Source organism: Condylura cristata, unplaced genomic scaffold (assembly GCF_000260355.1).
Source record: "Condylura cristata isolate star-nosed mole 26May11 unplaced genomic scaffold, ConCri1.0 scaffold00026, whole genome shotgun sequence".
Lineage (NCBI taxonomy): Eukaryota > Metazoa > Chordata > Mammalia > Eulipotyphla > Talpidae > Condylura > Condylura cristata.
The window spans coordinates 29,381,321-29,396,182 of NW_004567127.1; the positions used below are offsets into that span (position 1 = coordinate 29,381,321).

General features: G+C 39.5%; 1 protein-coding gene across 1 annotated transcript in view; it reads left to right on the forward strand.

The window, feature by feature from the left end:
* Positions 1 to 5,871: 5,871 nt before the first annotated feature.
* Positions 5,872 to 14,862, forward strand: part of RNF145 (ring finger protein 145) — a 41,862-nt gene continuing 32,871 nt past the window's right edge. The window contains exons 1-2 of the mRNA XM_012730197.1: positions 5,872 to 6,070; positions 10,210 to 10,318. Of these exons, the coding sequence (XP_012585651.1) occupies positions 5,887 to 6,070; positions 10,210 to 10,318 (293 nt within the window). The 5' untranslated portion in view covers positions 5,872 to 5,886. The remainder of the gene's footprint in view (positions 6,071 to 10,209; positions 10,319 to 14,862) is intronic.

Below are 14,862 nucleotides of genomic sequence, written 5' to 3' on the forward strand. Positions count from 1 at the left end.
CCCCCCCCATTTTAAGCCCTTTTCTCACCCCCTTGCAGGCAGCCCCTTCCAAGCTGCTTTCCTCCAGTTTCCCACTTCCAACTTTCCCTCTCTGGGTCTTTGTCCACTTTGCTTTCTAAGCTCCCCTCCCTTTACCTTTCGCCTACCCTTTCTTTGGTCTGCGCGGCCCAAACTCCGCCTGACCCCCAGGTGTATGTTTGAGGGCGCTGAAAGGCCTGGCTAGCTGTTCTCGGTGTGGGGACCCGTCTACTCGGCAGCCCGTCTGTCATTCTTGGTGGCCCTCATCCCTCCCTTTTTGTCCCTAGCTTTTGCTCTCCCGGTTGTCTCCCCTCCTGTCCTGCCTGTCCAGTTCTGCAGCTCCCACCCGAGGACCCCGGAACCCCCACCCTCCCTTCTGGAATGAGCCACTTTTCTGTCAAAGGAAGATGAATTTCGCCCGCGTCTTGCCCTGGAAGCTGGTTGGTGCGTGGCGCGTGGCGGCTGCACCCCTGGCCAGAAAAGAGGGAGCTCCCTGGCACTGGCCTGCCCTGGAAGAGTTTTGGGGAACGAAATTCCCTAGCCCCGCGGCGGCAGCCCGTTGTTGCTGCTGCTAGAGTTACTGCGCCGCCGGCTTTGCTGCGAGCTAGGTTGGGGTTACTATAGTTCAAACGCTTCTACTGGCTGCAGGCGGGGCGGATGGGGGAGCGGTTAGGCTGTGCGGGAGGGGAGGGGGCTTTGCAGCCTAGAGGCATCGACGATTTGTGGTTAGCTTTTCACCCAGGTTTGCAGTAAAGAGCACACTAGTTTGCAAGGAAAGGCGAGAACTGTGCATCTTTTATTTTTTAAAATACGGGGTGTGCAGTTCTGCTGAATCTTGAATCATGACCAGAGGATGAGCTGTCTGTCGGTGCTGCAGTCGTGAGCCAGGCTGAGCACCCAATGGCCGAGGTAACAGTTTTTATTTCCTCCGTCTGGCTCTGTAAGTTGAAAGACGCCCCTTGTATTCGTAGTGGACACAGGTTTTTGCCGTTTTCCAGAGGAGAAAGCGAAGAACTGCTAGTAGTTTATGTGGAAATCAGGTACAAGCAAAGTTAGCTAGCGATGAGTAGGAGTGGGGAGGACCAGCTATATTTAAAACGTGTGCCAATGCTTATTATGTAAGAAGTGCGCTCTCTTGGCATCTCAGTTTTTGGCTGAGTTTACATATGATTTGAGGCGCTAACTTAATCCTCTTATAACAGTTTTCAGGGCTCACCATCATAGCATATGGACAGCCTGAAAATCTTATTCTAAATATTAACTTTAACAAATAGCAGAATTTTTGCTTTTTTAATTGAAAAGACAATTACTGATGAATGAGTTTTTGTTTTTATTCTTTTGATGGGGGAAAAAAGGGTAAGAACCCTCAGCCTTAAAATATTTGATTCTGAATGCTTGTAAATTGGATCTTGTGGCATTTTAATTTTTTGTTTTGCCTTTTTAAAAGGGAGTTTATCTTAGGAGCATTGAAACTTTTTGTCATATCGCAGTTCCCATTTCTACTATACATAAATCAGTGAGCTATGACTAAATATCCCATTTTTAACATTGTTTAGATGGTTTAATATCTTCAATATTCAAAACCAAAATGTAGTTTCTTTTGGAAACTGTGGAATGAAGCCCCCTGCTTCCTGAGTTTGAACCATGGCACATTTTGCTTGCACAAGATATTACTATATTTCTAGGTGGCATTGTTGCTTCCAAGCCTGGAGATCTTATTTAATGAAGTTGTTGGCCTGTTCTGGATTATCATTTGGAGTTTTTTTTTGTCATTATTGGAAAGTCTTTTTTAAAATCTGTTTTACTGTGTACAGCATTTTTCAGTTTGAATAAATTCAGTTTGCTATTTGCTGAGACATTGCTTTGGAGTATGACTTTCTCAGTTCCCACGGTTCAAGGAGGAAGTTTTAAAATCTTGCATGGCAGGTAAAATGGACTTAGCTGAGCAGGGCAGGAATGTGACTTTAAGGGAGTAGCAAACCTTTATTTACTTTTTTGCCATCAGCTCTCCTACTTACTGTATAGGATTATTTAGTTTTGTTAGGTTTTAAGAGAATTTGAGTTCCCTCTGACGCAGAATATCCTATTTAGCTTGGCATGAGAATAAGATAAATTAGACTTGAAGCAAACTTCTGCGAGGTATAATCATCACTTTACTTCAGGAAAGAAGATTCCACATTTATACTTCATGTTAGGGGCAACAGTGATTTGGCAGGTGTGATTTCTTGTATCCGCACAAAGGATAAATATTTGAATGTTTTGTGTAGGTGTTGGTTTAGTGTATAATGAAAAATAATTTATTTGTGATGATCAAACAGCATTTCTATTTTAGTTTTCCTTCTTGAAGCTATTTTAGATTTGGTTTTCCATATATTAAATCTCTTCACCCCATGTCTGTAGCTTGCTAAAGTATCACTCAGTACAGAAATAAATAAAACATTTAGTAAGCAGTAATTTGTTATAAACAGACATATTTTATCCAGAATGGTTATGATTCTTGAGCTTATTCTGAAAAATAAAACTTGGGTATTTATTTTCTTGACTGTTCTTGTGTATTGACAACTTTGGACAACCCAAGTTGTTTTTTTTTTTTTAACCTTGTTCTATTTGTGAAGCAGGAATAGTGGTGCTTAAGAGGAAAGGTAGCTTCATCTCAGGCCAACTTTTGTAATAGAGAGCATCCTCTGTAAGAATAAGATTTTCTTTTTTCCTGTAGCAGTTCATTTTTTGATTTCTAATGCAGGATGATTGTATTTTTAAATTTCTTTAAGAACTACAATAAATGGTGAGAGTTGGTATGTTTAAAAGAAAACATAAGCAAAAGGGAAAGCTGCCAAGTGAGTTGAAATGAATGTGAACTGAAAGTATTAACTTTGGTACATTTTCTTGTTGTAAGAGCTGAAGTACTGATTTATATTGGATTCTAGAATATGGGGAAAAGAGAGTTTTATGTTACAGGATAAATGGTGTCTTGATGTGGTGATTTTCACACGGCTTGTGGTTTGTGAGAAAAATTATTTCCTCTTCATTCTCAAGAGCACATTGAATTATAAGTTTGACCATCATAATAGGTAGTTATTTCCTTAAATCACTGAGACAGCTTGGACAATATCATACTGTTTACCTTTTTTTTTTTTAAGATTTATTTTGTTTGTACACACAGAACTGGGGTACAGGCCAGAGGCTCAGGGGTGGTGAGAGGCTTCACCAGAGACAGAGTGGGGAGCAGAACAGGCAGATCTACGAAGTACACTGCTGAGGGGAGCAGCAATCGGGTCAGGAGAGGTCTGCCACGCCATGTGGTCACTCGGGGCAGGCAGGAATCGAACTCATGCGGAAGTGGCTTTAGCTTCTCAGTGCTGTGCTTTAACCAGCTGCACCACCAGGGAGGGCCACCATTTTCTTTTTTAAATCCCTCTTCCTCTTCACCCCAATTCCCAATATATGGTTTTTCTTGAATATTTGACAGAGGAAAAGATAGAAAAAGGAACTAAAAAATCACCTTAACTTTGCTATTGAAAGGATACTAATAATGACTTTTTTTGTGTATCTTCCCAGTTTTTTTTTGATAAGTAATAAGATTTTTGAGAAATTTAGGTTCCTGAATGGTATAATTTTTTTTTAAAGATTTATTTATTTATTAATACAGAACTGGGGTACAGGCCAGAGGCTCAGGGCCGGTGAGAGGCTTCACCAGAGACAGAGTGGGAAACAGAACAGGCAGATCAACGAAGTACACTGCTGAGGGGAGCAGCGGGCGGGTCAGGAGAGGTCTGCCACGCCATGTGGTCACCTCCGGGCCAGGCGGGATACAACTCATGCGGAAGCGGCTTTAGATTCTCAGTGCTGTGCTTTAACCCGCTGCGCCACCAGGGAGGGCCAGGTATAATTTTTTTTAAAAGATTGATTGATTTATGCATGCAAGAACTTGGGGTACATATCAGAGGTGTGGGAGGTGAGGATTCACCAGAGGCAGTGGGGAGCAGAATAGGGAGAGCAACTGAAGCACTACTGAGGAGAATAGTGGGCAAGGCAGGAGAGGCCTGCTGGGCCATGTGAGTGGGTCACCTCTGGCTGGGGATCCAATTTGTGCTTCAGTGGCTGTGGATAGTTTCACAGTGCTGCACTTTAACCCCTTGCACCACTAGGGAGGCCCCTCTGAATGGTTTAATTTGTAATAAATGTTGATTAGTGATTTATTTTTTCACTATCTTCTCCTCTCCCCCGCCTTAGGACACAACTTTTTTGCTTTGAGTCTTAAGATATTTTTTCTTTAGGGAAGTTATTATTCTAATTAATTTAAAGTAATCAGAATTAACGGTCTCTATTTGTAAAAATGTTAATTCTGCATTATTGATAGGGGATATGTGGCAGCACTTAGTATCAATGATATATGATCAAAATCAGTGTTGAATAAAATCAGTTTCTCAGTGATTGAGAAGCTGCCATTTTTTCAAATCTCAGGAAGCTCTAATTTTCAAATTAGAGGGTAAAATGGAAATACTGACAAATATTTAACTATACCATAGCGATCTGTCACTGTAATTTTCTTCAGAAATAAATGTTTTCATTTGTCCTGTAATGTCTGAAATTACTGCCAAAGCTAGAAATGTGTTTAGCTTTCTCAGCAAAATGCTTAAAAGGATGTTGTCAGAGCCAGCACTCCACAATTATCTTTATTCTTAAATTGTTCTCTACCCACTTTTTGTTTGCCCTATGCACTTTCCTATAATTCCTTGGATTAATTTGTAGCTCTATCATAAAAGGATATTGCACTTAGTACTTTGTTTTCATTTTAATAGTGGATTGTTCTGGAGATTTTTTTTTCCTTTCTTTTTTAGTTTTACTACTCAGTTGCTAGTCAAGCTGAGATATAGCCAGTACCTGATGCTTCTTTCATGTGCCAGCATGTCTCTGTGTCATGGGAAGGATTTGATGGGGATTACTTTCATACGTTAAAGGCAGATTATGGGAATTTCAGATTAGGGTTTCAGGAGTCTAGAAAGCAATCATGCAAATAATGTTACCTTTATATCTTGAATTCTCTGGATTGTACCAATATCATATATATTCCATTTTGATTGTAAGTAATAAGGAAAAGGACAGATTATGATATGATGCAGGCTGCAATATGCATTATGCAGTTTCAGATTTTTACTGTCTAGGTTTTTTTTTAAAAAAGGTTTACTTATGCATATAAGAACTGGGTACAGGCCCAGGTGCAAGGGGGTAAGAGGATTCAGCAGAACATGGGAACAGAACAGGCAGATTGAAATACATTGCTGAGGGGAACAGTGGACAGGACAGGAGAGGTCTCCTGTGCAATGTGGGTAGCTCTTTGACTGGGGATAGAACTCTTGTTGCAGTGGGTGTGGATGGCTTCGCAGTACTGAGACTTAACCCCTTGTGCCAGCATGGAAGCCCCAATGAGCGGGGGTTTTTGTTGTTGTTTAAAATATGCCCACTTTTTTTTTTGTTTTCATCTCAATTATAATCCCCGCAGATTTCCCATCACCAAGTACATGCCCACTTTTTTAAAGCACTGCATAAATCTCATAGTTTCATATGAGTGACTTTGCTGAGTTAATTGGACAAAAAAAAAATATTTTTATAGGGTGTTCTGTTGCTTAGTGCCTAGATTAGATTTAGAGTGAGTGAGTAGACCTTTAAGAAATCACTTGTGAGACTGAATGTTTAAACAGAATCTTGTTTGGGGGCCTGAAAATACCAATGTGAAGATACTACATAGGTCATTTTACAGAGTTTTAGAAGCAATCCATTAGATTCTTAAGATCTTTAAAAGAGACTTGACTTGATTTGGCTTATGTACGGTCTTTCTTGAATTTTAGGTTTGCTCCAAGAAAAAAAATGGCTGCAAAGGAGAAGCTGGAGGCAGTGTTAAATGTGGCCTTGAGAGTGCCCAGCATCATGCTGTTGGATGTGCTGTACAGATGGGATGTCAGCTCCTTCTTTCAGCAGATCCAAAGAAGTAGCCTCAGTAATAACCCTCTTTTTCAGTATAAATATTTGGCTCTTAATATGCATTATGTAGGTAAGTGTCTACATCACCTTTTCTAATCTTTCAGTGATCCTTCTCTGATGTATTTTATCTTTTGTGTATTTTTTGTTTGTTTGTTTAGAAGAATTGGGTATAGGCCAGAGACGGGGCTACGGGGCTTGGGCGGGTGAGAGGGTTCATCAAAGACTGTGGGAGCAGAATAGGCGGATTTACTGAATTAAACTGCTAAGGGGAGCAGTTCGCAAGATGGGAGAGTTCTGCTGCCCCTGGCCTGGGATGGAACTCAGGCCATAGGGTGATGGCTCTGAGACATAAAGGGAAGACCCTTTTTTGTGAATTTTTGAGTTTGACTTAAATGAGGTCAGTTTACCTTGGCTGGCTCATTCTAATTTGTATTTTGGAATAATTTGGAGATTAAGCTTTTTAATATGAAGTAATCTTAATTATTCTAAAATGTTGCTATCCATTGAAAAGAAAGAATTTCAGTTAAATGATATTATATTAGATTGTCAAATACATTTATTTTCAAATACATTGTGACTTTTCTGACAATATTTTCTTTAAAAATATTCCTTAGTGTTGCTAGGACTTGTGTTGAGAAGTTAAAGAAATTAAAGTCAAGAAATACACATAAACTAGAGATGAAGTTTATATTGAATAAAACTTAATGTCCCTTTTATTTTCTGGTTAACTTTTGGTGTGTGTGTAATGATTGCAGTGCCATATTTTAATTTTTGTTATTGCTTAGTTAGAATGATGTACAATAGTGGCATCACTATTTTTATTGGAATTGCTCATTCTGAGTATATCTTTTTTTAATATTTTTTAATTTATGCACAGAAGAACTTGGGTACAGGCTAGAGATGCAGGGGCAGTGAGAGGGCTCCCCAGAGACAGAGTAGGGAGCAGAACAGGCATATCTACTGAAATACACTGCTGAGGGGAGCAGCAGGTGGGTCAGGAGAGGTCTGCTGTGCCATATGGCATGTGTTGCAGTGGCTGTGGATAGCTTCATAGTGTGCTGTGTTTTAACCTGTTGCGCCACCAGGGAGGGTCCCCAGTTGTATGTTTTATAAAATTGTGAAGGATTGTTTTGTTTCCTGTGAATTTTTTTTTAATATAGAATAACTCTCTGTTCCATAATTTAGCTCTGAGAACCCCTTACAGCTATAAGAGAGTAGCAAGTAAACAATTGTGGGAATAAGTACCATGTGATGGAAAAAGATGGTATGTTAGAAGCCTAATATTTGGGTACAATAACCCCATCTCTCTCAGATAGCACTACTTGGAAAAGTTTGGAATGAAAGATTCTTTTATGCTGTAAAACACTATAATTCTCAGTCCTTCCACTGAAGACTTCGTTAAGTTAGCCAATTTATGGAAATAATTTCAGCCTATTATAGAAGAACAATTGGGGACCTGGCTTAGGTATGTAGCTTAATTAGCAAAGTAATTTACACTGTGGTTTTAAAAATGTGCTTGTCATGTATTATTTCTGAGTAGAGTGAAATATTTATTATAAAAACAGCTATCTAGGAAAGGCTAATTTTAGAAATTGAATGGGTTCTTGTGCAGTTGAAATATTACTCTGGCTTATAACTTTGGAAACTCAGTGACACCTTCGTAAGTACACTTTATGCTGTGGTAGAGTAAGCTCAGCAATGACATGAGCAGATAGTGTCAACTTGAACAGTTTCTTGGTTGGAGTAACTTCTATGTCAACATATTATGTACTGTTTATATAAAGTTCCAGTTGATTGTCACTTTGAAATAGATTTTTGAAATTAATGGTTTGGGGCCTCCCTGGTGGCCTAGGAGTTCAAAAAATAAGGGTTAAAGCAGTGTAAATTATGCTACTGTCTGAACAAAAAATGGGAAACGGCATATTTACATTTGTGTATTAATCTATATTTGTTTACATATATGGAAACATACCTCTAGCATTATACACAAATAAAAATTGCTACTTATTGGGTCTCAGAGTGAGGACTCAGCAATATGAGGAACACAGATAGGAGAAAGATACTTTTCACCTTCTGTTACCAATTTTCAAAATCTTACTTTTTTGTGTTTTTAAATTTTTATTTTGTATTTTTGCTTAGAAAAACTGGGATGCAGGCCAGAGGTACAGGAGGTGAGAGGGTTCTCCAGAGATAGAGTGGGGAACAGAACAGACAGAGCTACTGAAATAAACTGCTGAGGGGAGCAGCTGGCAAGACAGGAGAGATCTGCTTGGCCATGTGAGTTAGCGCCTTGGCTGCTATGCTGCAGTGGCTGCTGATTGCTTCATAGAGGAGAAACCTAACCTCTTGACGCCACTAGGGATGCCCTCTTCTAATGTTTATTACAGCAGCAATGCCAAACCGTACTTTCTCCCCAGTAGAAAGGGATTTCTTTTTTCTTTTCTAATCTTCCATATCTAGGAATGCATATGGGTTATACTTAGAAATAGTAATGTTGGTTGCGGGCCTACATAATTGAAAGAATGAATGAAATGAGTATCTTCAATCTAGAGGGTTTGTAATTGATTTTATGAGATGTACAGGAGAAGGTAGAGGTGAGACTAGAACGGAAAATGTTAGTTCATTAAAAGACAGTATTAAAAGGGCCTCCCTGGTGGCACAAAGGGTTAAGTCTCAGTACTATGAACCTATCCATAGCCACTGCAGCACAAGTTCAGTCCCTTGCTAGGGAGCTAACCCACACTGCTCAGCATACTTCACCTCTCCTGTCTCACCTGCTGTTCCTCTCAGCAGGGTATTTCAATTGATCTGCCTGTTCTGCTCCTACTGTCTCTTGTGAATCCTCTCACCACCCCTCACCTCTGGCCTGTACCCCAACTCCTATATGCAAAATAAAACAATCTTTAAAAAAGTAAAAAAGGGGCCCTCCCTGGTGGCGCAGCGGGTTAAAGCACAGCACTGAGAAGTTAAAGCCACTTCCCCATGAGTTCTATTCCCGCATGCCCCGGAGGAGATCCACATGGCGAGGCAGATCTCTCCTGACCCACCCGCTGCTCCCCTCAGCAGTGTGCTTTGTTGATCTGCCTGTTCTGCTCCCCACTCTGTCTCTGGTGAATCCTCTCACCCTCCGCCATTTCTGGCCTGTACCCCAGTTCTATATGAATAAATAAATAAATCTTAAAAAAAAAAGTAAAAAAGATAGTATTTAAGGAGTGGTTTTATGCAATAGACTGATTAGGAAATCTGTAAACTCTAAATATGCTTCCTAAAAGTAACAGTTCTTTAAAATACCACAGTTGTTTGAGATAGGGTTTAACAAAGTAAAATGGGGAAATTATTTGAAGATATTAAAAACTGTATTTGTCACTGGCTCCTGCTGGATTGATCTTTTTTTTAAAAAGATTTAATTATTTATGCCTACAAGAGCTGGGGTATAGGCCAGAAATGGAAGGGATGGCGGGGGTAGGGTAGCGGTAAGAAGATTCACCAGAGGCAAAGTGGGGAGCAGAACAGGCAGATTTACTAAAATACACTGCTGAGGGGAGCAGCGGGCGGGTCAGGAGAGGTCTACTGTGCCATGTGGGTCAGCACCCTGGCTGGACAAAGAACTTGTGGTGCAGCAACTAGGGACAGAAAAGCAGTTTTATAGAGACTGAATTTCCTGTTTGTTTGAAAAGGTAAAAAGAAAAGAGAAGGGGAAATTGAGAGTATACAAAAAAACTTTTTGTGTAGTTACCTTGGATATTGGGAGGAGGAATAGCAATATATCCCATAGAAATTGCTGACTGCTCTTCAAGTGGAAAGGTACATCAGGTTTGTAGGTTATAGAGAAGAAAGAGGGGAGAAACAGATGGTTAGAAAGTACAGTTGTCAGTTTGATAATTTATAAAAATGGAATGAAAAAAACAATGATAGAAAAAAGGAAAAATCAGAAAAGTTTCTCAAGGCTGGGTGAAGAACACTGCCTATTCTTTGAAAACAGAGATCAGGAACAATCTATGAAATAAGTGGAAAATGCTTTTGTATCTTCAATATCAACAAAAAAATCCATAGTGATTTTGCTGTTAAACTGGTGAAATGAAAAAAACCTCAGAGTTGATGAAATCTAATTGACAGTAATTTGCTTTGAACTATTTTTATTAGTGTAATTAATTAGGAAAATAAGTTTAGAATACTACTTCGTTATATCGCTCTTAATTTCTACTGCAGGTTATATCTTAAGTGTTGTTCTGCTAACTCTGCCAAGGCAGCATCTGGTTCAGCTTTACCTCTATTTCTTGACTGCCTTGCTCCTCTATGCTGGACATCAGATCTCCAGGTAAGAATGTCTCTCTACTTTTTATTTTTATTTATATATGCATATAAGAGCTGGGGTGTAGACCAGAGGTGTGGGGGGAAGGATGGTGAGAGGATTCACCAGAGACAGTTGGAGCAGAACATGCAGATCTGCTGAAATACACTGCTGAGGGGAGCAGCGGAAGAGATAGGGGAGGTCTGCTGGGCCATGTGGGTCCCTGCCCTGGTCGGGAATGGAACTCCTGCAGTAGTGGCTGTGGATAGTTTCATAATGATGTGCTTTAATGTGTTGCACCACCAGAGAGACCCTCCCTGCTTTTTAAATGTTTCACTAAACTAAAACAAGTTCTTTTGCCTATAAAATACTGAGGAACACTACTAAGAAGTGGAGACTGTAATTGGTTCTTGAGTACTTGTCTTTTAAATAAGTATCATCCAGAATTAATAGCTGGTACTGTGCCTCAGATTGTTTTTCCTTTATGTATAATCTTAGTATGAATGGGCCTTAAGGTGTCTACAAAGATATCTATGAGCTTTTTTTCCTATTTTTAGGATTTATTTTATTTATGCATGCAAAAACTAGGGTGTAGGCCAGAGGGGTGTGTGTGGAGGTGGGGAGGGGGTCAGAAGATTCACCAGCAACAGAGTTGGGGGCAGAATAGATGGGTGTACTGAAATATGCTGCTGAGAGGAGCAGCAGGTGAGACAGGAGAGGTTGCTGCACCATATGGGTCACTCCTCTGGCCCGGGATCGAATTTTTGCTGCAGAAGCTGTGGTTAGCATCATAGTGCTGTGCTTTTACCAGTTGTGCCATCAGGGAGGACCCCTAGTCCTAAATTTTTTTTTTTTTTAAGATTTATTTATTTGTTCATACAGAACTGGGGTACAGGCCAGAGGCTCAGGGGTGGCGAGAGGCTTCACGAGAGACAGTGGGGAACAGAACAGGCAGATCTACGAAGTACACTGCTGAGGGGAGCAGTGGGCTAGTCAGGAGAGGTCTGCCACGCCATGTGGTCTCCTCCGGGGCAGGCGGGAATCGAACTCATACGGAAGTGGCTTTAGCTTCTCAGTGCTGTGCTTTAACCCGCTGCGCCACCAGGGAGGGCCTAGTCCTAAATTTTTAAGACTCAAGTCAGCCAATAAATATGAACTTCTACTGTAGATAGCATGTTAAAATAGGTGAATCAAAGTGGCACAGTAAATAAGGTAGGATAAATTTGGGGGGCTAATTTCTTTTGATCTGGTTAAAATATATAACCATAGTAAAATATAATCCTTATTCTAAGAAGAGTGGCTGTTACTTTGCATGTATAATTATAACAAAATACAGTTGTCTGGTAAGAGGTCTGAAATAGATTTTGGTGTAGACTTGAAATCTAATTGTAGAAATAGTATTTTCATTTTACGGAATTACAATTCATGGCAGACTTTAAAAATCTGCCTTTCTTCCCTGTTATAAGTAGTACTATTCACGGTAGATACTTTTTGGGAAATAAAGAAAATTTAACAGTTTTAATCGTCACCTGAAATTCTACCCCGAGATAAACCTATTAAGATTCTTCTAGTTTTTAATACCTTCCAGTTTTCTTTACTTTTGTTATTTTGGGCTCCTCTTGTTGAAGCAAGACCTCCATTCTCCTTAATATTTTATGGTTATTTCCTAGGGGCTCTAAAGCATTTTTCAGAAAGTCAGCCTTCTCACATTCCTCACCTCTCTTCCTACTGGGTTTTTTCCTCTGGTCAGAATGGCATTGGGAGGTGATATCTTATTCCTTACCCCTATCACTCCTTCCCGCCCTCCCCCCTAACTTTCCTTCCTCCATGCTGTACATCCTCTGATGTCAGAGTTGCAAAGTCTGGAGCTTGCAGAGTAGGGCTGGCATTCTTTTTCATTCTTACCATTTTTCATACCAAGTTGTGTTTTACTCTAAAGTGGAAATGATGGCCTTTATTTCTTTGTTTCACAAGTATGGCCTTGTGTCTCGGACTTTTTCATGGGAACAACTTCAGCCTTTCCTGTGTGGTCTACTTTCGTAGATCCTTGGCTAGGGAGACCCAGGGCCAGTCTGATGTCCAGGGCAGTGTGATGTCCTTCCATGTTGCTGCCCCAAGCCCCAAATTTTGATGCCCTCTTTTGTGTAATCTTACCAGGTTCCTCTGAATCTCAACTCAAGCTCAAGCAAGAGTCACTTCCCCATCCTTGTTTTTCCATTTTTAAACAAAAATTATGTCTTTAGGGTATAGGCTAGTACCTAGATAGGTTATAGGTTCTAGAGTACCCTTCTAATGTGTCCTGAATGCCAGGACATTATGAGATTGTCATGATTGGATGGATTCAAATTCCATGTTTTAACAGCATTATATCTTGTGTTTTTTTTTTTTTAACAGTGTTTTGTGAACTTTTTTTGTGTCCTTTAAAAATGTTTCCTTAAATAGATGAGTATTCCATGATAAAGCTTTGTTATGGTAGTTTCCGAGTTGATAGGGTTTTGGTGATCAGAGAATCTCAAAGTTGATAGTAGAGTATTTAAACAGTTGCTTTTGTTAGTTAATATAATTCTGGATTAAAAAAACAGTGAACTTCATTTCCTTCATGGTTTTTGGTTTTCTTATGGTAACTGGTGTAGTGATGACTGAAACACTTTTATCTACAGCATAACACTCCAGGCTTTTCTAACTGTACAGGAAAAAGTAGAACTAACAATATCAAGGTAAAGGCAGGTCTTTTTCTGACCATTCTTCTGTGACTATCTCAACTTTCTAGTTTTAGTTTATGGGGACTCCCCCCCCCCCCAAGTTTGTTTTCTTTATTAGAATTAAACCTACTTTAAATAGTAAAAGTAATAACTGTTAATAAATTTTTTTTGGTGTGCAAGAGCTTTTTCTGTTCTTCGTTTCAGTTTGATCCTTTGGGATTTACAGATTAAGAAAATGGGAGTGGGCAAACAGCCAGGAAGGGGTGATCTTAGATTTCAACTCAGAGCCCTGTGTTTTGATATCTGGTTTAGTCCTTTTGATGGAAGAAAGAAAATTCATTTCAGAATCATTCTGGATATTACTGTTTCCTTACTTAGTTAATATGTTTTCTTGGCAGGTTACTTGTCTGAAATTGTGAAATAGAAAAATGTCTGTCTTAGGAATTATTTTTAACAATTAAATTTTAAAAATAAAGATACAGATTTTAGTATATCCTCTTAATATAATTTGCACTTTATGGCACTATCACAAAGGGATAATCAAGAATTCTTTGGCATTCTCCTTGTTTAAAAGCTTAAGTAAGTGTCTGGAATGTACAAATTGTTCTGAGTTGCCCAGTGCCTCAGGTGACCTAAGAGACTGCTGTGAGTGAAGGTGTTTAATCATTGGGTGAAGCAGTGACCTGTTGTTGTTGTTGTTGTATGTTTTTTACTACTTGTGTGCTCTTTACAGCAGACATTTGTCTAGTTGCAAGCTATCGCTAAGGCCCTTTTCACACATTTTACTCCAATGTATGCCACCAATCAGTTACATTCAAGGGAGGACAGGATATTGGGGAGACTAGAGGAACTATGTTTTCATGTGCTTGGTTTAGTTTTTTTTTTTTAAAGAATTATTTATGCATCCAGAACTGGAGTACAGGCCAGAGGTGCAGGGGATGGTGAGAGGATTCACCAGAGATAGAGTAGGGAGCAGAACAGGCAGATTGATGAAGTACACTGCTGAGGGGAGCAGTGGGTGATACAGGAGAGGTCTGGTGTGCCATGTGTGTCACCTCTCTAGCTGGGGATTGAACTTGTGCTGAAGTGGCTGTGTAGATGCTTAGTGCTTGTTTCAACTTGTTGTGCCCTGTGTTTAGTTTTTTAGTGCTCAGTCAATGTCCACATTTCATAAATGGCACAAAAGAAAAGATATTTAAGAAGAGAAAGGTTTTATTTAGTTACAAGTAGCATGGCAGTTATTATTCCTTTTGACCAACTTAATATTTGAATTTTCTAAATTGAAAAATTGTAATATTTCTTTTGAACATCTTATTGGATCCAGTCTTTTTTTTTTTTTAATATTTTAATTATACTTACAAGAACTGGAATATAGGCCAGAGGTGTGGGGGTTGAGGGGAGAGAGGATTTACCAGAGGGAAAGTGGGGAGAACAGGCAGATTGGCTGAAATATACTCCTGAGGGGAGCAGTGGGTAAGACAGAAGAGATCTGCTGCACCATGTGAGTCAGCTTCCTGGCCTGGGATCACATTCATGCCATATGGCTGGTGATAGCTTGATAGTGCTGTGACTTAATCCCTGCACCACCAGTGAGGCCCCTTATTTGATCCAATCTTAACAAATTTCTGTTAATATTTAGAATTTTGTGGCTCTTGCTTCAGACTAATTTTTTTTTTAACCACAATAGGAAACATTTTATTTAAAAAAAATAGTAGATATAGGAAAAGTGGGCTTTTAGACACAGGGCAGAGCTGAAACAAAAGCTTGGAGAGATGAAAGTGTCTGATACAATCATTTGTGAATAATCAAAAATAATCAGAAATGCTACTTAACGAAATGTTGATGGTTATATAAATTATTCCGACCCTC